Below are 23,713 nucleotides of genomic sequence, written 5' to 3'. Positions count from 1 at the left end.
CCGCTTGCGCTGTAGTGACTGCCACGTCCCGGCTGGGGTAATTTTCAGGAGTAGACCAGATATTCCCCAGTTTCATTAAACCTCATTATGCAATCAACAGGGCCATTCCTTGGAAGACTCAGGCAATCATCTTTGAAGGTTGGACCCAATGCCTCATGATCCACACGTGGGCTCTCATGCACCGGAATCTGTTCTACTTAGACTGGAAGACCTTTGGGGGCAGGGACTGTCCTTTGGTGGTTACACCTGTGCACAATGCCAGTCCTCAGCCCTCCATGAAACCTCTAGGGGCAGCCACAGTGTAAACAATAAACAATAATTCATGGGACTGGTTTCAGCCACTAACACAAGGGGCTCTTCTCAGGAGCCTGGAAAGTTTCTCTCTCTCTCTCTCTCTCACCAGCAGAAGTTAGTCCAATAAAATATTTAAATTGTTTTATTAAAGCTAATGTTAAAATTATCAAATACACAGGTTAAGGAAAGAATGACTATACATCTGAGTGTAATGCTTGAATTGTCCAAAAGTACAAAGTTAGGTTTAAAAGTCATAAAATATATATAGTACACAATCTGCAATATCCCAAATTCAGGTTAATACATTTAACAAAAAAGTTTAGATATTAGCATTCAGATATTCAGATACATCACTCATAAAAGGTTATACTAAGAGTAACTTGTGGAAAGCAAATATAGTAATAAGTGTAGATTGTCCCTCAGTAATTGAGAATTTAGGATGGATTGTATTTACTGAGGGACTGTATTTGTATTTGGATTGTATTTACTGAGGGACTGTATGACTGGATTGTATTTACTGAGAAGTATTTCAGTTACTTTCCTGACTTCGCTTTTCAAAGGCACTCCAGCTCCTCTCTCCTGGTATTGCCGATGTCCAGGATGTTTTCTAAATAGATAGGTGAGCAATGTGCATCTGATGCCGATGCTGCTTCCACTTAGAGCAGGTTGATTTTCTGCTGGTGAAATGTCATAAAGCTGCTCCTGACTGACCCCAGTGTAAAGGAGCTTGATTTCCACTGCCTCTATCTTCCAAATTCCTTCCCACAGACAGGTTTCAGAGTAGCAGCCCTGTTAGTCTGTATTCGCAAAAAGAAAAGGAGTACTTGTGGCACCTTAGAGACTCACAAATTTATTTGAGCATAAGCTTTCGTGAGCTACAGCTCACTCACGAAAGCTTATGCTCAAATAAATGTGTTAGTCTCTAAGGTGCCACAAGTACTCCTTTTATTTTTCCCACAGACAGAGGCTGAAACTACAAGATTGGATTGGAGGCACCATTTAAAGTTATACTTCAGTTAAGAGAGAGAGAGCGTCCGCTTTGAGATCCTCAGATGAAAGATGCAAGACGCAGGGGTGCTGGAACTAGGGATAGCACCCCCTCGCTTGAAGGAGTAATAACAAAATATGTGGTTTCTGATTTCAACACCCCCACTATAAAAATTGTTCCAGCACCCTGGCAAGACAATAGAGCAAAGTACCAATTGTCATCACCATCACTGACAGGGACGTGAGGCAATTGCACTGGGTAAAAGGCACAGTGGTTATTGGTGGGGACAAATGCCCTCTTGGTAGATTTGCCCTGGGAAGACTTGGGCAAGGCTGGAATTCCATATAACCAAGCCCGAGTGCAACACTGCAAAGCGAAACACAATCCTAAAGGTTATACAGGAGCTAAAATCTCCCAGCCCCCGCCAATTCTGTGGGGGCAATGGTATGTGGCATCCTTCCAGGCTGAGAGTGCATGGTGCTACAAATCCCAGCTTCCCACTGTTTAACCTCAATCTCCCTGCAGCAGCAAAAGCTCATGAGTGACAAACAGGCTGGCCAACCCTGAGCTAGAACCCCGTCCTCTCCCTGCCAATCCCCGGCAAAACGGAGATCAAAGCAGGAGATCAGAGAAAGGGGAGGAGGGGTGGGCAGCTCCTGGCATCTTGGAAAATACAATGGCAAGCAGCGCAATAACAGCAGCCGCGGGTCCTCTATCTCCGGTGCAAGCAACCTGAGTTCCACTGCCCAGGGCGGCTCGTCAGCCCTGTCTCCACCAAACCAAGAATTATCCATCTGCTAAGGTCGCTCTTTGCTGTCCATTGGAAGCAGCTTTCTGTATGAGAGGGCAATTTGTTTCTATCCCCTAGCGTGCACACATTCACACACACGGCGCCCAACGTTTTGCACTTCTGCTCTTGTCCCAGTTGCGGTGTGAGACGACGAGGTTAGACAGCAGCTCTCCGGGGACAAGGCCAGCGGCTACTGTTTCTGTGTGGGCTGTGGGTAGTCCCTCCGCCTGCCGGCTCGGGAGGCTTGGCCTGGGCTACTCTTCCAGTCTGAGACGGACGACTGGAACCAGAAGGGGACTCGATTCCTCATCTGGGAGGAATTAAGTAAGTGCTGATGTCACGGTTTTGTTTAGGCGGTTGCGGGGGAAGGAGCATGCACCAGCTTGTTACACTGAAAGTAAGTGGGAGGGGGATGAATCCAGAGCAGGCCACCGGGACTGAAAGCTGATGTGAGAAGCAGTAGCATCAGCCTGGCCCTAAACAATGAAAGCATATTGCTATGTGAATATGCATCACCCAGCAAGGACATGCAGTTACTTCTGGGGTGGAATTTGGCAGCCATCCTGTACCAGCGGTACTGTAAAAATATATTTTTAGAAGAGGGGGTGAAGAATAACTTTAATTGGAATTGCAGGGGGTGCAGGCTGTTTTATATAGGGAGAATAGAAGTGATGGAGTTGTAATTTGGCCAAGGCATTGAGGTTAATACAGGCAGGCAATGAATTTCCCCCACCCATCTCCCTTATTCTAGTATGTCAAATCCCACCCAAGACTGAATGAAACCAAGAGTGAAAGGAGAGCTCTGCAGATGTTCCGTGCCTCAATTTCCTCCTCTGAAGGTCCCCTCAGCCTTCCCCACATAGGGTGGAGTTAGTGATGTGGCTTAGCCCTCCATCCAAGTCACTAGCCAAAACTTAACCTGGGTAACAAGAGTCTATACAAACAAAAAGTTCTTCTGCTCCCCTTGGACTCCTCTCCAGTCTGTCCTCTGGGCTCAGTTCCCAGTCCCTTCTGGGCTCTTTTTAAATCTCTCTGCAATGAAGGCCTGACTCCCTTGCTTCTTCTAGCCCCTACTTCAGGCCCTTCCATGGGCACCCAACCTTTTCCCTATGGTTCCTCCTCTAAATTGCATTGTCTGCCCTTAGAAGCCCTTGTATTCATCAGATTGTCACTTGACCCCAGTTAATCCTCTCTTATTCAGCTGGGAGGTAGCTAATTATGGCATAGGCAAGGCTGGTCCCATTGCCCTTGTGACACCCTCTCATACACCCTCTCATACAGACTTGTCTTCAGGGACAGGTTTGAAATTCAGCAGTCATGGATAATCCTGATAGAAATGCAATGTTAAGTAACAGTCTCTCATCCAGGAGAGACATGTCCCAGCCTCTGCACAAGAGAATCTCTCAAGGCCCCAAAATGGTTCAGGCTGGGAACGCTTGGCTCATTGGAAAAGTCTGAAGGGACACTTCCCAGTGCTAGGGGAAGTGACTGTCCATGAAGCTAAATCCCTGAAACCCTCTCTGCTCAGACCCCAGCACCTTGCTGTGACAGGCAGCTCTGCAGAATTCAGTTGTCTCTAGTTCTTGAAATGGACTTGGGATGGCATCTGCCCAAACTCCACTCTGCAAAGGCTCACAAAAGTTGGATAATTGATTGGTCTGGGAGATGCTGTGGAGCCAGCCACCACCTTCTAAGTGAGATCCTGTTATACTGTACCTAAGGACAGATAGTGAGCAAATAGTAACCCCAGGGCAGTCCCTCTCCTGCCCCACACATAATGGGGAGAGATGTCAAGGTGAATTTTCTCAACAAGGTGCAATGAACGTTCCTGAGAGCAGTGGATGAAAGAACAGACAACATGGCAGTCCTGAAGTGGAGGGGTAGGATGGAAGTCTGCTCAATGGATGGCCTCTCTCTCTCTCTCTGCGGAAAGATGATAACCAGAGCGGCAAGGGGCCTGTGGGAGTCAGGCTGTGCCACAGAGGACTACATAGGAGGCTGAGGGGCCATCCAACTATAAGGTGGTTTAGGAGGAAACCATAAGGTCTCACTCTGAAAATCCACATCCTATGAGGTTGCAATGGCCAAGTACCACTTGTTAGAGATGGTGGTTGATATTGCATATACTTCTCTTGGGTGATAGTTCCAGACATAGTAATAATGAACATCCTAATAATTCCTTGTCCTTTTTATCCAGACATCTCAAAGCCTTTCGGTAAATATCAGTGTCCTGCCATACAGATGGGGAACTAAGTACAGAGATATTAAAACTAAAATAGTCAAACCTGTATAGGCGCTGACTCTGTGGGTGCTTGGGGCTGAAGCACCCATGGAAAAAGATAGTGGGTGCTCAGCACCCAGGAGCCAAATCTTGAGTGTGGAATGTGATACAAAATTACTCAAGATTGCAGTCTGCTTTGGACTTAATTAAGAGTTACAAAGGGATCTCACAAAACTGGGTGATTTGGACAACAAAATGACAGATGAAATTCAATGTTAAATGCAAAGTAATGCACATGGCAAAATATAATCCCAACTACACACAAAATGATGGTGCCTAAATTAGCTGTTACCCATCAAGAAAGAGAGCTTGGAGTCATTTGCAGTACTCTGGAAGCACTATGTTTCCAGAGTACTACATATTTATAAGAATCTTTTTCACTGTGCCTGTATCACCCTGAACTTCATTCTCCAGCTTGAGAAGATTTAAAAATCATCTCCAGTCATCAGTGGGACAGACAACTGAATAATGTAGCTGGCCTTAATGTGCATCAAGGCAATACCAGGGAACTAGATGTAAATAAGATTGCTGGCAGTTTCATCTAGAAAGCTACAGTGAGACATAATGTCTTTAAACTGGGAGGTTAGCAGTGGTGCAAGTAGAAATAATTTCTTGCTGGTACTGCACTCATGGGAGGGACACAGGGGGGCATGTGACCCTCCATGTGACTCCTCCCCGCCCTCAGTCCGGGGCCCCCGCGCTCTCCCCATCCCTTCTGACACCCTGCTTTGTTTATACAATAATCAACATGCTTAACTAGTCACTTTCCCCCCAAATATGTAGTATTTCAGTCTGTTTATATGGAATATGGGAGTTGGGTGAGGAACTCTTTCAGCATATGTATGACTTATTAAAAGACAAATTTTAAGTAGAACTGTATCCTAAACTGCTTTCTGGTATTGTACCCAAACATTGCATTTCAATCGGGGATACAACTTCCTTTATAGGAACGGACTCCTGAAACTCTTACCATTCCACAAAAGTGGTCAATAGTCATGCAAATAGTCCCATTGTCTTCAATGGGATTGATCAAATGATTAAGGGTTACAGGATTAGGTTCCAAGTTTGTAAATTGTTCTGGATGTAACTGACAATGCCTGAGCTGTCAGATCAGAAGGAATTTCATTCAAATAAAGGTGGGCAGATGTGTGATAAGTCTTAGCTCCGTTGCTAAGATGAGGAACATATTTTCAGCAAAATTCTTGGCAGATTCCTGAGGTAGCTGGTTTAAGGCTGTCAGTGTTTGCCATTATAATGTTATAGTTCTCTCACCCACAAAGCTGGAAAATTAGGCATTTGTTTTCATTGTTTTGCTGCTCCACTTCTAGTTAACAAAATGCATGTTAGACTAGTTTGGCTGCAAAGAAGAATTCTGTGTACACTGGGGACAACACCTGATTCCTGTAAGGCTGCAGAACTGGGCTGACATCAGAATCCACACATCCTCTGGTTAGTGCAAGCAGAGGAATTCCTCGAATGATTTGGACTTTATGTGATGCAATATGGATGTCATGGATAATTCAGACCAATGGGGAAAACAAAATAAAAAACACTATTTAAACACCTTCCGTCCCTCCCACCTCTCCCCTCTTGAGGACTCCTGACCAACCAACAAACTTAAACAAAGCCTTTGCTTAAGTTTGTTAGCATATATATTGTGCTGTTAATGCCATTTAAAGATTTAATGCCCTCCCTAGCCACGTTCTGCTCCTTTAAGCAGAGGGGGGAGCTAGTCCCAAGTCTTTCTGGTATCCTGTACCCGCTAAAAATCTCTTGCTGGTACTGTGTACTGGAGGGTAGTGCCCTATTTTCACTCCTGGAGGTTAGTGAAGACAGCTTGTAGGTGATTGCAATGATTTTAATATACTTTAATTCATGATAATGTAATTATGTAGTTCATAGCAATTTAATCATAATTAAAATAGTAAAGATACCAATATAGATGCATTCAATAACTAGAATATGAAATAAGTATATGAATATGCAGAAAATAGCCTCCCCCGCAAAAAACTGGCAGTCACACACACCTCCTCAAAAGTACCCACCAGCAAAAACAAAAGTCAGCCTATGCAAATCTGGGTGTCTGAAATTAGGCACGTAAATCAATAGTCTGATTTTTAAAGGTGCTGATCACCCACAGATCCCACTAACTTCAACTGGAGTTGGAGGCACTCAGCATCTCTGAAAAATCAGCCACTTTCCAACTCAGGTTGAGCACCTAAAAATACTCTCTAAGCCTCCCCTCTCCCCCAAAATTATATCTAATCTATCTCATACTCAGAATCAGTTGTCATTTCAGAAAATGTTGGTCATGTATCTTTAGGACTGTCACCTTGTGCATCTGTGATTCATAAAGCTTCTGCTTATCTCTCTCAAACACAGGGAGAAGCAACAGGATTCCCTCAAAGAAGGGCCAACAAGGACGATGTTGCACAACAGCGCTCACAGGAGCGCCCTTGACATAAGGAGAGACCCTATGACTTAGTAGCAGAAATCGAAGAGTCCCAAGTGGGTGGAGACAGTTCAGTAAGAGAGGACGTGGGGCTCTTGTCCAGGATGAGTTACAGCATGCCCTCTGTACATGATTTGTACCGCAGCACCACTACCATCTCTGTGTCAGACCCAGGGTCAACTATGGACAGGGCTCTACCAGAAACTGCTACCATAAACCCTGAAACCACCAGCTTTAACAGCACCAAAATCCCAGATGTGGTCAGCAGTGGGCCCGGCCTGAGCACAATGCTTCTCTCATTTGGAATCATTACTATGATTGGGTTGGCTGTAGCAATGGTAAGAGAGACCCACTCCATCTGGCATTCTAAATACTTCTCTTTCTAAAGTAGGGAGGGTGGGTGTGATTTATCAACACGAGTTTTAGTCCCAGTAACTTGATTGAACCAAGAAAGAGCCACCACACCGGAGAACCATACAAAAGTTTTGGGCACCGAAAGTGTCGGAGATCCACAACTTTTAACTGTCTTTATCCAGTGCTCAGAAAGAACCGAGTCTGAGAGGCGTGTGTAGGCTCCCAGTAGGAACCCAAATCGCAGCACAATGATCAGTGCTTCTGGGATCTCCCAGGACTTGAGTCCAGGCAGGGTGCCCAATAGTTTTGAGGATGCCAGGAACCAGTTCCCATATGTGGTATGAGCATATTTTAAAATAACTTTGAGTTTATTTAAAAGAAAATGGGGCAGATTCTGCTCTGAGTTGTAAATCTGGGTTAGCTACTCTATTCTGTCCTATGTAGGTTTTTATACCATGCTTATCACTGTGGCATCTAAACACCTTCCAGTAGTGCATTAAGCCACATGACTATCCATCTGTTGTTTATGCTCTCATCCTCCCCCCAGAGGAATATGCATGTGCAGTGGAAAGTCTTGGTCTGGTAGGGTGTCTGTTTTTTTTTAATAAAAATATGCCTATTACTAAATGTGTATTAGAAGAGACAAAGTCAGAGAAACGTGCCTTGCACTTGGAGCAGATAGTGAGGTTTGTGATGGCTCTTAGTTCCTGGGGAAGTTCATTCCACAGTCTCTGTTATACCAATAAAATAAAAACCAGCAGGATCTTATTAAAGAGGAAAAGGCAAAATACCACATTTATTGTGAATACAGAAAGAATCATAGTAAGCAGTTAGTTATAGCTATAACATTCCATTCAATCTCATATTTATTCATACATTCATTCATACACACACACACACACACACACACAGGTTCTGCAAGGTTGTTATCATAGTTACCAGCCTTATAGTTGCTCATGCCAAGCCACTGGCCAGATGGCCTGGACATGAGGAGGGAACAGGGCCTTGTCAGATGCACATCTGATGCTCCTGGAAGTTGGTTTGCAGAATCAGACCCCAAAGTTCTCACTTTCTAGAGTCCATTTTTATAGGAATTTCTTCCTATGCCAGTCTATGGGAATTGCTTCATCATGCTGTTGCTGAATCAATCAGCAGGTGGCACATTCCTGACGGCTCCGTGCTGCCAGATGTTATCTTGTTCTTTGGTTCTCCCATTCTTGTGGCTGTTGGGTGGATTCCAGTCTGCCTTCCGGGGGTCCTCTGGTTACTTCCATTTGACGCCTTCTTCAGCCGATGGACACTGGATTCTTAGGCTGGTACCTCCCTGATCATTCAGTTATTATCCACACCAAGCATCCATCCACATATATCCTCTATCTCTATTTTAATCATAATTGTTAACAAAGCGAGATGAATACAACAAAAGGCGGGGATTCTCTGGGTGCTTATTTCTATTGTTACCGAGTATTGCTTTGAGTCTCTCTCTGCGTGAGTAGTTGTTGTTACAAAGAATTGCTTTGAGAACAGACTCTGTTTTAGAATGTACTAAACAATTAGCAGCTTGCAAGTTTCACACATAGAGGGAGAGAAACTGTACCAAAGACCAAGAGACCTCTTAATTAGTAATACCCTGGAATTTAAACTATGGGGAATCAAACTCATTTGTGATTTTAATACAGAACTTTTTTAATATGATCCAACATCTCTGCCCCTGCAGAAAGTTCTGTCTCCCTTGACTGAGGTGGGGGGGGGCTGTCTAGCTTCCTGTGATATGGACCCAGCAGAAATAGGTCAGCACTTGAGATTACATGAGGTGATGCACTGTTAGGCAGTGAAATATTAAGAGGGAATGATCTCCCCTCCCCTTCTTCCCCCATTGTCACGTTTCCTTTCAAAGCCAGCTCCTGAGTAGATCCCTTGGCAATTTGGAAGTAAAAAGACTTCTGAATGTGTGGTAGGTTTCCTACATAACACCTAACCCATCTCACATATGGACAGTTAAAGAAAAAAGGAAGTTTCTGTGATTGTACAAAGAAACTGTTATCCAAATAACAACGGGTATGTCTAATGACCTGTGGTGTGGAGTCCATCACACTCTTCCCACGGGATATTGAACAAACCCTTAAAATTCCCCAAGCTGCTCCACAGAGCCAGCCCTTCCATTTCTGCTATAGGTAGTGGCTTTCTAAACCTTCCTTCTCACTTAGCCCTGAATGTGTGTCGCTTACAAAGAGGGCAGCCCAAAGTGCTGGGGTCCTTCTCTAGTAGAAGAAGATGGGTGTTAACAACAAAAATCAGTTCCTAGGGCCAGCTTCCCTTATAAACTGCAACAAGTTAATTTGTGGAACTTGCTGCTGCAGAATTTTCTTGCAGACTTTCGATAAAGTTTTCAAAAGTGCCTAAGTGCAAAGACAAAAATTAAGTCAACCTGGACCAGTGGCTCTCAACCTTTCCAGACTACTGTACCCCTTCCCTTTCAGGAGTCTGATTTGTTTTTTGTACCCCTAATTTCACCTCAAAAACTACTTGCTTACAAAATCAGATATAAAAATACAAAATTGTCACAGCACTTTACTGCTGAAAAATTGCTACTTTCTCATTTTTACCATATAATTATAAAATAAATCAATTGGAATATAAATATTACACTTAAATTTCAGTGTGTAGTATATAGAACAGTATAAAGTCACTGTATGAACTTTTTGCTTGTACTGATTTCACTGGTGCTTTTTATGTAGCCTTTTGTAAAACTAGGCAAATATCTAGGTGAGTTGACGTACACCCAGAAGACCTCTGCGTTCCCCCATGGGTACATGTACCCCTGGTTGAGAACCTCTGGCCTAGATCATCCCTGTCAGGTGTTGTTATAACCTTCTCTTTAAAACCTCCAGTGATGGGGATTCCACAATCTCGCTCGGAAACCTATTCCAGAACCTAACAACTGTTATAGTTAGAAAGTTTTTCCTAATATCTAACCAATCTCTCTTGCTGCAGATTAAGTCCATTTCTTCTTGTCCCACCTTCAGTTAACATGGAGAACAGTTGATCACCATCCTCTTTATAACAATCCTTAACATATTTGAAGACTTATCAGGTCCTCCCCAGTTTTCTTTTCTCATGACTAACCATGCCCAGTTTTTTGTTGTTGTTTTTTTAAACTTTTCCTCATCGGTCAGGTTTTCTAAACCTTTCATTATTTTTGTTGCTCTCGGCTGCACTCTCTCTAGTTTGTCCACATCTTTTCTTAAAGTGTGGCACCCAGAACTGGACCCAATACTCCAGCAGAGGCCTCACCAATGCTTAGTAGAGCAAGACAGTTACCTCCCATGTTTTACATACAACACTCCTGCTAATACACCTCAGGATGATAGCTTTTTTGCAACTACTTCTCATTGTTGACTCATTCCATTTGTGATCCACTATATCCCCCCCCCCAGATCCTTTTCAGCAGTGTTAACACCTAGCCAGTTATTCCCCATTTTGTAGCTGTGAATTTGATTTTTTTCTTCCTGAGTGAAGTACTTTGCACTTGTCTTTACGGAAGTTCATCTTGTTCAATTCAAACCAATCCTCTAATTTGTTAAGGTTGTTTTGAATTCTAATTCTGTCCTCTAAAGTGCTTGCAACCCCTCTCAGCTTGGTATCACCTGCAGATTGTATAAGCACACTCTTTACTCCATTATCCAAGTCATTATTGAAAATACTGATTAGTACCAGCCCCAGGACAGATCCTTGCAGGCTCCCCAGGTACTCCCTCCCAGGTTGACAGCAAACTGTAACTCCTCTGAGTATAGTCTTTCAACCTGTTGTAAACCCACCTGAGAGTAATTTCATCTAGACCCAATTTCCCTAGTCTGCTTATTAGACTATCACCTGGGAGTGTGTCAAAAGCCTTACTAAAAATTGAAATATACCACATCTACTATTTCACCCATCCGCTCGGCCAGTAACTCTGTTAAAAGAAGGAAATTAGTTTGGCTTGGTGTAGTTTGTTCTTGACAAATCCATGTTGGCTACTCCTTGTAACCCTATTATCCTTTATGTGCTTACAAATTGATTGTTTAGTAATTTGATCCAGTATTTTTCCAGGACTAGTCTGTAATTCCCCAGGTCCTCCTTGTTCCCCTTTTTAAAGATAGGCACTATCTCCTGCTCCTCTCCTCACTAGAACTGTTTTAATGGTGTTTCTTTTTCTCCTCTAGGTTCTCTATATCAGGAAGAGGAAGAGGTAAGTGCAGTCTGCTTTTGGGGAGTCTCAATGCATCAAAGCTAAGGCAAAGGCCAGGTAATCTCTAGCAGACAGGGAGGCCAAGGGAAGGGAGTCAGATGGGAATGCAGAGTTCCCTCCCTCTCTTCCCCCGGTTGTAGATTTCCTTTTCTAAGCCAGCTTCTTGCCATTTTGGAAGCCAAAAGTCCTCTGAATGTGTGGTAAGTTTCCTACACAACACCTAACTTATCTCACATATGGAAGGTTAAAGAGAGGGGGAAGGTTCTGTGTTTGTACAAAGAAACTGTTATCCGTATATCAGGCATGTCCTATCAGCTGTGGAGTCTGTCACATTTCAGCCAATCCCAAATGCTACGCTTACAGGCAGGGCTCCTCTGCTCCAGCAGCCTTATGTAATGAGGTTTGCCTGGCAAGGCTACATCTGCCAGACCCCAGTTCTCCAAAGCTTTGGCTTAGCTTGGCAAGGGCTGTGGGCCTACCTTTCCCCCTGCTTTCCTCTGTGTTTATGGCAGTGCTGCTGGGCAGAATGCTGGACTCCACATTTCCCCTGGAACCGGTTTTACAAGACACTAAGTTTCCTAGCTCAAGATTTAATGGTCACCCCCTCACCCACCCATTAAGCTTGCTGCTGAAAACCAGGAGAAGGATGGCAAGCAGGGAAAGACATCTCTCCTTAATTCTCCTACTATTTCCAAATAGACACAGACACTGGTGGATTTCTGTGCCATGGACGGTGCCTCACTTAGTGACTGCTGTGGGCAATGCTAGGCTACATACAGCCTGCAGGATACATTGCTACTAGCCAGAAAACTTACAAGCTGGTTCCCAAAGCAGAGACTTGAGAGAAACAGAAGCGGCTAATGACAGTGCTGAAACATTTAGCCTATAAACATACTGATGGTTTAGTGGGAAGAACCCAGCCAGAGGCAGGCAAGGGTCATTTGGAGATCATCATCTGAGCCTGGGACAAAAGGGATATTTGTAATGGTGACCCTGCCTGGAACAGCTCAGGAATCCCTGCCTCCCCACAAAATGACAACCACAACACATGCCGGGGATTTGACAGCTACACACAAGTATGCCTGTGTGATGGGTCAGCAGTCCCTCTCATCACTGCTTTGTCTAGGCCAGCATGAAGGGAGACTCTTTGCAGGGTCAGGCTGCGTTGTTAGCATGAGAGCAGGTAAGCCATACAGAACTACAAAGTGTTTATGTGTCCATCAGCTGCCTCAAGAGCTCCTTTTAGATTTTTATGAACCAATCCCGCCTTCCTCCTTCCCAGGTTATTGGCAGAGACTGAACTCCCAACCAGACACAGGCCTCTACCACTTGAGCTGAAGATGTAATTCTGCTGGCAATAGGAGGTTTTTATCCAACATGTGGACTAGCCACTGTGGTGGTGGTGGTGGGGGTGTGTGTGTGTACAGCACACTTAACCAATGTGGTACGTACTTCCCCCTGCCACATAAAGCTTATCCTGAGATTCTAGGTGAGTTTAAATCCCCACATGAGCCCCTGCTGTGCAGCCACAGGTTACCGGAGGTAACTGAACCCTGCACATTCAGTACCGGCCTCTTCCACTTTGTCTAACAAAACAACCTGGTTAGCTGGTAGCAGCAGTTGGATCTTATCCTTGCCCCTGGACAGGAACATGACACTTAGTGAGTTACAGCCAAATCCTCTCTTAACAGCAAGAATCACCCTAAAATAGAAAATCTACCCCTACATGCAGATCCATACACATGTTTCAGCAGCTGCCCAGCAACAGAGTGGAGAGGGAAGACTAACCAGTCTATTTCATTCTCCCTCTTTCCTCGGCCACAGGTTTCGATGCTGCACTTTGCTCTTCTTTCCTTTGGCAGGTTAGAGAAGCTGCGGCACCAGCTCATGCCCATGTACAATTTCGACCCCACAGAAGAACAGGATGAGCTGGAACAAGAGCTGCTGGAGCATGGGAGAGATGCTGCATCTTCCCAGGCCACCCAGAGCAAGGTAGTAGTTGCTTCCACAGTCACATCACCCTTCTTTCTGCCCAACCCACTCAGAGATGTGCAGGCCTGTTATTACTGAGCCCAACAAATGCATTGGAGTTAGTCTTGTAATGAACACCGTGAGTGGTGTAAGCCACACAGAGCCTCTGGGGTCTTCATTAACCATGTGGTACAGGTTGGGGTGGAAGGCCAGAGCAGCCTGGGGAACAGGGAAAGGGGAAGGTCGCAGGGTTGTCATTAGAGAGAGATGGTGGGAGGGAAAATGCAGAATTTGGCAAACTAGAAGAGGGGGAAGGGAGGGTTTCAGCAATTAAGGATAGGTTTCCTATAGTTAATCTCTCAATGTGCTGCAAGGGCCTAGCAGAGCATCAAATGGAGTTGGAGCCAGTATGTGCTGGGAGTGGGAGCTGACAAAAAGAGCCCAGCACATGCATGGCCAGGTGCGCAGCCCTTGCACAGGCTATGGAGAAGGGCATCTTCACCTCATGAGCACCCCCTCCTCTCTAGTGACAGCATTGCATAGAGTCCTGGTCTCTAACATTCCTCCTTCTGGGCTCTTCCTGGGGCTGCAATGGCCTATCTCAGGCCACATCTTTCCCTGACTCCCTCTCTGTGGTTCTGCAGGTTGGTCATCCAGCCAAACCAGATAGAGTCTAAACCCCCTCTGCAGGAGGACAAACTAACAATCTAAATAAAAGTCCAAACTAATCTTCACACTAATAGCGCTTCTGCCCCCTCATGCTTCGGTGTGGTTCCCTTGTTTTCCTCTGCCTCAGAGGTTCCCTTGTAGGAACCTAACCTGCCCCTGTAGCCTAGAATTCTTCTACCATTGTTTCCTGCCTATTAAACCCTGTCCCAGAGCACTTTCCACCAGTATCTGCCACCTCAGCAGTCTCTCCTAAACTGAGCTCCACAGACTAGCTCTGCCTCCTCTGATCAGGAGGCAATTAGTAAGTCACCCCTCCAGGTGCAGAGCATGCCTACTTGCAGTTCTGTCTCTTGCTTTGCAGCTGGTGGGGATTAAGCCCCATCAAAGGGAATAACCAATTTCTCATCTGCATGAAGGAATCTAACCCTCTGGCTGGTCCATAAGGCAGTGTGGAGAAGTGTGTCTCAGCAGGGACCTTGCTGTGGAGGGTAGGGGTGCAGTTTCCTGTGAGTTTCCAATCATTGCAGTTAGCACACACTGCATTTCTGAGTAGACGAGTGATGGTGAAGCATGCACGGACTTGGCTAAGCAGGTTACTTGAGTGCTACTGCATACAAGGCTTTAGAAGAAAGACTGGCAGGCGAGTTTCTGTTTTAGCTCAAATGGGATGGGCTTTTGCAGCAGAAGCGCCCAGGCTCTAGGTTTGACAGTTGCTGCAGACCTCTGAATGGCCATGGTATGCACCATAATGACAACTGCAAAGTCCTACAATGCTGCTGACTTGCTACACTAGAGTGCTTTGAGAAGAGGGTTTCCACTAGTGATTTTCAATTGCTATTGGTATAGCCTTTGCAGTATCTCAGCCAACATGTTAGCTCTGTGCCAATTTGCCCAGGGCACCAGGTTGTGGAGGAGTAGGGAAAAGAGCTACTTACCACTCTCAGCCAGTTTCACAATCTTCTTTGTTTTCTTTGTGGGGGAAAAAGGTTCTTATGAAATACACAGGCATCAGGGATAGCCGGAACAGGTACATCTTGGAGCAAGTGATATGAGGGTGCAGCCCCTCTGTAGAGTAAACAGCTCCCCTTCCTTAGATTTCTCTTTAGCTGTACCAACCAGCCCACATATTCCTTTCCATTTCCTATGGAGCTTTTCTTTAGGGGTGGAAAGTGCTCTTGTTTTCACACACATACTTTACTTAACTAATTGGCAGCAGATTAATGGAGGTGAGTGGGGGAGAGGAAAAATAAGTAGAAATTGTAACTGTAAAGCCTTTTTCCTCAAAGGAACCTCCCCTATTGCCTAAGCATACATGTAAAAATGTAGTAGCAAACTGTAATGTGGGCAGGTAGAGACACCTGAGGTAACAAGTAAACAATGGTAGCCTTTGTTTCTGTATCTTCTCCTTCACAGTCACCATCTTAAAATTCTGCTTCCAGAACTAACAAAGGGTCCCTGAGAATACACACTGCTGAGCTTGACATGGGCACAAACTACAAAACTTTGATCAGCAGGCTGACTGCCCTGAAATTCACAGGGCTTTTGGAAAAGGGGTTTTGATAGCTCCATTGTCACAATAAAGGCCAGTGGCCAAATTTGGAGCCAAATCTGGATTTAGATTCCAGTTGCCTGCCCACAAATATGGGCTGTTTCTTCAAACCCAACTCTACTTGACAGGATAGAGCAGGGAGTTGGGTTACCGCATTTTAGGTGACCGGTTCTTCTGGGATCACTTACCCCTTGTATCACTGCTTGTGTATATGTTTTGGAGGGATTGTTGGTGGCAGAGGGTTGTGTGTTTAACATGTTGATTTTTGAAAAGTACAGGAATAATATATAAAGTAGGGATTCTGACTAAAATACTACTAGGAAGAAATACAGGATGCATAAGGAAGAGCTCATTCAGCTAATGAAGTGGGGGAGGGAGGGAAACAATGGCACAGTAGCAATGCCCAAGGCAACTGCCTAGGACAGACTGTGCTGCTGGACTCCTCAGATCCCCCTGGGGCCTGCTACCTCACAGCTGCCTCTGATGGTAAATGGCAATTGTAAAGGTTTGAAAGAGTAAGAGAGAATATCCAAAATGGAGCCACAACAGCGTGTGGCAGGTTCCACGGGGCAAGAGCCTTAGGGCTGCAACAGTTTGGAAGTGACTGCCTTGTACATGCAAATATTGATAAAGAGATAAACCATTCAAATGGTGCAGGGAGAAAGAAAGTGTTACATGTTGTTTATCCATGCAGCCTGGATAAACTACATCTAATGATCCCCATTGTCTGATGGTGTAAATTGGCTTGTCTCTATTGACTTCAATATCTGGCCTAATATATAGTTGGGTCACAGACTTGTTAAGCCCAGTGTTTTCTAATCAGACTAACCCTAGTGATGAATGTAGGCATAGGCGTGCGTACAGGCACACCCTAATGCAGGGCTGGGCAAGCTCGTCCTGCCCGAGCTCCCAGCCAGGGAGGCTTCCCCGGCGCCTCAGCACGACGCATCCGGGAGCGGCGCTGGGCAGCGCAGCAGCGGCGGGGCCGGAGCTCCTGCCGCTCGGAGCCGTGTGGTAAGGGGGCGGGGCTGCAAGCTCAGGTCCCGCTGGACCCCGCCGCTGCAGCGCCGGGGAGAGGTGGGGCTAAGCGGCATGATAAGGGGGGCGGGCGGGGTAGGGAGTCCTGGGGACAATCGGGGCCGGCTGGGGCAGAGGTTCTGGCGGTCAGGGGGTGGGGAACGGGGGGTTGGATCGTGGGAATTCCGGGGTCTGTCAGGAGGCGGGGGCGTGGATAGGGGTCAGGGGACGGGGGGGTCCTGGGGTGGCGGTCAGGGGACAAGGAGCAGGATGGGTCGGGGATTCCGAGGGGGGCGGTCGGATGGGGGCAGGGCCAGGCTGTTTGGGGAGGCACAGCCTTCCCTACCTGGCCCTTCATACAATTTTTGAACCTCAATGTGGCCGTCGGGCCAAAAAGTTTGCCCGCGGCTGCCCTAATGTCTCTAAAAAAAAAAAAAGGGGGGGGGGGCCTTTGCGTTTTAATATAACCACATGATCCGCTCTCTGTGGAAAGCCCACATTGGCTCCAGCGTGCGTCCCCACTGCTGCGGCGCCGCATTACCATTGGTTCTCCCCTCCCCTCCGACTACTAGTCTAGAAAATTCTTTGACCTATATCAGGGGTCGGCAACCTATGGCATGCGAGCCAATTTTTAATGGCACACTGCTGTCTGCTGGCCCCGGGCAGACGCCCTGTGCCACTAAAAATCCAGCCCCGCCCTCTCCTTGCAGGGCAGGCAAGTTTCCCCCACCTCATTCTCCAGCATGCTGGGTTCCTGCCTCTCCTTCTCTCCCTCCCTGCCACCGATCAGCTGACAGCCCTTGCCAGGGAGGGGGAGAGGGAAAAGCAGAGCCCCAGTTCGCTCTCTGCTCCAGGGACCTTGGGGAAGGGGGTGGAATCAGGAGATATCCCCTCCAGCCCCCTGCCGTGAACCGCTCAGGGCAGAGGGCTGGGAGCACCTCCATGACCCCCGCCCACACCCCCAGCCCTCTGCCCTGACCCCTGCACCCCTTCACATACCCCCAGCCCTCTGTCCTGACTCCAGCACCCCCCACACATACCCAGCCCCCCCTGCCCTGACTCCTGCACCCCGCACACATACCCAGCCTCCACACACCCCATGCCCTGGCTCTTGCACCCCCCACATCCCCACTCCCACCCTGAGCACCAAATGGGAGCTCCTGCACAATCCCCCCTCCCCCCACATTCCCACCTGCACCCCTCGCATCAAATGGGAGCTGCCAAGGTAAGCGCTCCACACCCAAACCTCCTGCCACAACCCTGAGGCCCCCCCCCCCATTCTAGCTCCTGGCTAGACCCTGCACCCCAACCCCCAGCCTTCTCCTTCACCCCCAGCCCTGTTCTCAGCACACTCCCACCCTCATCTCAGTGCAGAGAGAGGAAGAGAATGGGCTAGAACCAGGGAGAAGGTAGGTACCTACTCTATGCGGAGAGGGCCGGGACTCCAGACCGGCAGCGGGCTGAATGGGGCTGGCAGCCGGGACCCTGGCTGGCAGGAGCCGGCCGATGGAACCCCAGACCGACAGCGGTCTGAGCGGCAGCGGGTTGAGCCGCTCAGCCCACTGCCAGTCTGGGGTCCCAGCCACCGGCCCAGCTCAGCCCGCTGCCAGTCTGGGGTTCTGGCTGCCTGCCCCTTGCCAGCCGGGTTCCCGGCCGCAGGTACTGCTCAGCCTGCTGCCAGCCTAGGTGAACGGAACTCCAGGCCAGCAATGGGCTGAGTGGGCTAGCGGCGTAAGATCAGCATTTTAATTTAATTTTAAATGAAGCTTCTTAAACATTTTGAAAACCTTGTTTACATACAACAATAGTTTAGTTATATAATATATAGACTTAGAGAGAGAGAGACCTTCTAAAAAACGTTAAAATGTATTATTGGCACGCGAAACCTTAAAGTGAATAAATGGAGACTCGGCACACCACTTCTAAAAGGTTGCGGACCCCTGACCTATATAAACGGCTGCGTCGGGCATGCCCAGCACAGAGTCTACAGTGTTTGTAAGTTTTGTCACATGTACTCTGCTGAAATAGTCTAATAAGCCCGTGGCTTTACGTTTTAATTCAATTGTATGACACCCCCTTTTAATTTTAAAATATGGATCGGTTCATTGTTAAGATAAGAAAAGGAGCAGACAAGCTGTTCATGTGAAAGAGCCTTTTCGAAACTAGCACATGTAAAAAACAAACTAAGAAGTACAATGTTCCAACAGTGCCTCGACTCACTCATGATTTTGTACATTGAACAAGAATTGGCTTAGTCAGTTAATTACAATGATGTGATTGAGTAATTTAAGTCCATAACACCTGGTGAGCGAAGTCTCAGTCTCTAGGACAGGAAGATGAAGAAACCTTAATCTGTTTTGGTCAATTTGGGTTAGCTCATTATCTGGTTAAAGATAAAGATCATGAAAATTGACTATCTTTGTATACACCTGGTTATCACTACAGCAAAAATTTGGTTTAGTTGTTAATTTAAAAAAAATTAAGTTAAGTTTTAGTTTATTTAGTTTGTTTGATGAATAAAAATAATGTCCTTTATGACTGAGTAATTCAATAAATGTTCGCCTTTTAAAAAAAATTCCCTGGGTGCACATCCTAATGAAATGTGCTGCGCAGGCCTGTGAATGTAAGTAAGACACAGTGTGTAAGTTTATGAACAGACATGTGGGTTTGCATATATCTCTGCAGATCCTTGCCTTGTCTTATCTCTCATTGCTTCATTTTTGCAGATCCTCCTGATGAACCAGGGAATCGTCCAGAGACCCAGCCGCCTTGTGTTCACAGACGTCGCTAACGCTATCAATGCATGAATGACACCTGCCCCTGCTTTGGATCACTGGGAGGACGGAGCCAACCAGTTACATACCACAAGCATGGATGAGGATACCGAGCTTACCGACCACCCCATCAGTTTGTGCTGCGACTGAGGAGCAGTTCTGGGCATTTACACATTTCAGGCAGCAAATGCTTGGTGGTGGCTGACTGCAGCAACTTTTGGTGCATCCATCGCTACCAAAGGGCCCTGAGCTGCCATGCTCAGATTTCAGGAGCGATCCCGGTTAGTGCCATCTTACCAAGCTGCAAGGAAATGAAGATAAACTGTCTTGAAGCTAAATTGGTCAGAACACAGGACACTACCAAGTCATGGGATCGTAGTGGGGGTGGGAGCACTTGTTTTGAAGGGCTTTCCCAGTGGTTTTATATCATAACATCTCATGATTGTAGTCCTGCAGTGTAATTTAATGGTTTCCACAGAGCTTTAGCAGGTGCCTGGAGGTAACTTAAGCCCCCTTGAGCTGGAAGGCAGGGCAGCTGTGCCTGTCTCCTCAGCAGTGCACGTGATATTATCCCAAGGGCAAGCTCGTCCGTCTTGCCTCTTGTGCTGCCTGGATTGTTCATAAACACACTCATGGGGTAGCACTCAAAGATTCCTTGTGGTCTTCCCCTTGGTTTCTGTAGCACTGGTGTTTCACTAGTTTTAAAGGTGAATCAAAGAGCTTTGGAAAAACAAATTGAATACATAAATCTAAAGAGAGGAAATGGTTGAATGTCCAGATCAGTGATGTAATAAGAATGTAAGGACGAGCCACTCAGCTCCTAGAAGCTGGGACCTTTCATCTCCCTCTGTAGAGCTCCCTCTGGCTTAGCTAGGAGTGGCAGTGATTGGTGACCGGATACCACAGTGGTAGAATTAATATAATAATAATAGTTAATCAATAAATGGGCTTGGATGTAGTCCCATCCACTCCTGTGCTTTGGCCAAGGAAGATGGTTCTTACAGAGCCAAGTTTTCTGAGGGAAGAAGAACACTGAGGAAGTGAGTGTGTGTGTGTGTGTGTGTATGTGTGTGTGTGAGAGAAAGAGAGAATATAAATTTCAGTACAAAATAGTCAAAAGTGTGATCCTTACTTATTTACCTGCCAGAACCTGCATTCAGGGTTCTTTGCTTCTCCTGCTGAAATAGATGACCCCATCTAAAGCAGTGTACAGCATATAAGAAAATGCTCTGCTTTTTGTCTCAGTCACATCAGCCAGCAATGCAGAAGCAATGCAACATCTTGAACTTGGGTCTTGGTAGGTAAAAACAAATCCTTTTGGTTCACCTTTATCACTGATGCACTTCTCTCTCAGCTGTGTCATTAACTGATAAGGCAAGTGCTGAAGAGGGAGCCCCTGGGCAAGAGTGGTGTTATGGTGCCTGCCAGGCCCCCACTGCCACTGGCCAACTTAGTACACTGCAGTATGGAGCTGGCACTGTAATAAGCAGAGCTTTCTGGCAGTCACCAAGAGGAAGTGCAATATGGCCAGGCACTGCAGGGAGAACATCAAAAGCAAGTAGCAGGACCTAAGCAATGATAGTAGGAAAGTGTAAAAGGCTGTCTGTAAGTTTCCCTTCACCCATGTCCCCCAACACAGCCAGATCATAAGACAACTACCCTATCTTTTCTGTCCCATTCTCCAACCCTGAAATTGAAATGGGAAACTGGGGGAACCTAGCAAATCAGAGAACCCCTGCCTGTCCATGATATTCTAACCTCCACTCCCTGGGCAAAAGACCTGATTGATATATTCATGCCAAAGGTAGATTGTAATACCAGGTGATGGGTCTGTACCTATGGATCTATATAGATACAGTCAAGAGATCCAGCTGTTCCCCCAGTAAGTTTGAGACCTGATGTATGCAGCACATGCATGTGTCCATCACAGTTGATGCACTGATTATCTATTGGTTTTCCTTCAGCACATGCATTTGTCAAACAGAACTGCCTTCTGCCCAGGAGCTCCAGTGCAGAGAGAGCCAACTACATGACTCTCAAAGTAAAGAGCTCTCTTTAAAATGACAGCCAAAATCTGAATGCATACCTATATTTAGAAAGTGGGCATTATGCAAAGAGGCAGGTGACTGGCTGTCGGAGTGTCCAGCAGTTTGGGTATTCATAGAACTGCAAAAGTCAGGACTTGCTGGTCAGTGTACCCTCCCTTCAATCATTTTCTGACAAATTTCCCCTTTTCATATGTGCACATACCTTTCCTGCTTCTGGGCCCGATCCTGCAACCGCTTCTCATGCAACTTGTCCTTACCCACCAGAGTATTCACTGACTACTCACCTGCATAAGACTTTGCAGGACTGAGCCTTTTGGGGGGGGTTATTTTTTTTAAACTTCCCCTCCCTGTTAAAAGCTTGAGGATTCTTGGAACCTGTTTGATCCTGGAGTCTATAGCTGCCCTTGAGAAAATGGCCCTTAGCACATAGCCAGAAAAAAACTGGAATCTATGAAAAGGCATCCCAGCACCTCAGCTACAGTCTGCCATTAGTATTCCCACTCCAAAAGGATTGCTCACAACAGGGTGAGGTGTATGGAAATAAGCTTGATCCTCAGCTGGTGTAATACAGCCTAGCTCTGCTGGGTTTGGTGGACATTGTCAATGGCCCAGATCCATAAATATATTTAGGTGCCTAATTCAATGGGAGTTAGGTGCTTTTGAGGTTCTGAGCCCTGGAGGCTTCAATGCAGCTACACTGATTTTACCCCAGCTGAGAATCTGAACCAAACACATCACACACTTTACTCTGCTTTGGGAGAACCAGCATCTTTTTTTATTGGCTCAGAAATGGCTGCCAGCAACTGAGTTGTCAGATTTCTCCCTTGTAGATTTCAGCTGTTGCTGTAAGGCCCATTGGGGCTTGGCAGGCCTTAGGTTTCTGAACTATTTTAGAACTAAACAACATTGGTTTTTTCTTTTTAGGGGAACATTTTTCAAGACTCCTTATCGCTGACGTGAATTTTTTTAGTGTAATAGTACCTCCTTACAGGGTACTGTACATATACATATAATTTAGTAGATGTGTTAAGGTGTAATTTAACTTAAGTTTTAAGCATTCAGATGTAATTAAAGTATTTACATGAAATCTGGCATGATTTTTAGTCTTTTCTTTTCTTTTCATTTTTCAGGAAAAATGGCTGAGCACATATACCCAATGCATGCTGAATCAGCATGTTCCAAGCACAGTACTAGACACTGAATACTCGAGCAGAATATACTCCCCCTCCATGAGAAAAAATATCAACAGGTTGAGATCGACAATCTGGCTTGCAGAGTTTCTGCTGAATGCTTCTCTCTGGGGGAGAGCAAACTGGGGTGAGACAATCCACCTTGCAGATCACAAGGATGCATGATCAAGGAGTATAGAAGCCAGGGCTTCTGTGGTTGGAACTTCTGCTCTGCCAGCCCACTTCTGGACAAGCCACATTCTCATGGACATCCCCACTCATACCAATAATAAATCCTTCTGAGGTTGCAAAAAAAGTGGGGATGAATACTGCTTGAAGAAGCACTGAGAGTCTCTTGCTGATATACACTAGACTATCTACCAGGATTGCAGAGACAATAGGAATTGTAGACAATTGATAAGGGAAGCAAAAGGACACAAGGCGAACTCTACAGCCAGCGGAGTTAAGGACAACAAGGAGGTTTCTTAATATATTGGTCTATTACAGATGGAAATGATAGAATTATCAACAACATAGATAAGGCAGAAGTGTTTAATAAATATTTCTGTTCTGTATTTGGGGAAAAAACAGATTGTCATGTCATCTGATGATGACATTCTTTCCATTCTATCTCATGGGGATATTAAACAACAGCTACTAAAGTTAAATATTTTTAAAATCAGCAAGTCCAGCTAACTTTCATCCAAGAGTTTTAAAGAACACTGAGGAGCTTGTTGGATTGCTAATGTTGATTTTCAATTAGACTTCGAACACTGGGGAAGTTCCAGAAGACTGGAAGAAAGCAAATGATTTGCTAATATTTAAAAAGGGTAAACAGGGTGACCTGGGCAATTATAGACCTATCAATCTCAGGCAAGATAATGGAGTGGCTGCTAGGGGACTCAATTAACTAAGAAATAAAGGAAGGAAATATAATTAATACCAATAAACATGGGTTTACGGAAAGTAGAGCCTTTTATTTTTGACAAGATTACAAGTTTGGTTGATAAAGGTAATAGTATTGATGTAATAGAATTCTGTAAGCCATTTGGCTTGGTACAGCATGATGTTTTGATAAAATCAAAATGATATAAAATATAATGGTACACATTAAATAGATTAAAAACTG

General features: G+C 45.7%; 1 protein-coding gene across 5 annotated transcripts; it reads left to right on the top strand.

Moving 5' to 3' along the window:
* The first annotated feature begins 1,889 nt into the window (after positions 1-1,889).
* Positions 1,890-23,713, top strand: C7H3orf18 (chromosome 7 C3orf18 homolog). Of its 5 annotated transcripts, XR_005293807.2 has the most exons (6): positions 1,891-2,396; positions 6,736-7,143; positions 11,362-11,387; positions 13,250-13,379; positions 19,320-19,648; positions 22,546-23,713. XR_005293807.2 is itself a non-coding variant. In XM_038408112.2 (5 exons), the coding sequence occupies exons 2-5, from the start codon at positions 6,910-6,912 to the stop codon at positions 19,398-19,400; spliced, it is 471 nt and encodes a 156-aa protein (XP_038264040.1). In that variant the 5' UTR covers positions 1,890-2,396; positions 6,736-6,909; the 3' UTR covers positions 19,401-19,649. The 5 variants fall into 5 exon arrangements, 1 of the variants encoding a protein (XP_038264040.1); XM_038408112.2 differs by lacking the exon at positions 22,546-23,713 and having other exon boundaries at positions 1,890-2,396; positions 19,320-19,649; XR_006282633.1 differs by lacking the exons at positions 1,891-2,396; positions 6,736-7,143; positions 11,362-11,387; positions 13,250-13,379 and adding an exon at positions 14,415-14,533.

The sequence above is a fragment of the Dermochelys coriacea genome, chromosome 7 (assembly GCF_009764565.3).
Source record: "Dermochelys coriacea isolate rDerCor1 chromosome 7, rDerCor1.pri.v4, whole genome shotgun sequence".
Lineage (NCBI taxonomy): Eukaryota > Metazoa > Chordata > Testudines > Dermochelyidae > Dermochelys > Dermochelys coriacea.
Note: the sequence above shows the minus strand (reverse complement) of the source record. Positions and strands in the feature narration are given on the sequence as shown.

Bases quoted from the DNA above. Each gene is read 5' to 3' on its own strand.
- C7H3orf18 (XM_038408112.2), top strand. From the start codon at position 6,910: ATGAGTTACAGCATGCCCTCTGTACATGATTTGTACCGCAGCACCACT. The intron at 7,144-11,361 runs GTAAGAGAGACC...TTTCTCCTCTAG, and splicing joins TTGGGTTGGCTGTAGCAATG to GTTCTCTATATCAGGAAGAG. The intron at 13,380-19,319 runs GTAGTAGTTGCT...TCATTTTTGCAG, and splicing joins CCCAGGCCACCCAGAGCAAG to ATCCTCCTGATGAACCAGGG.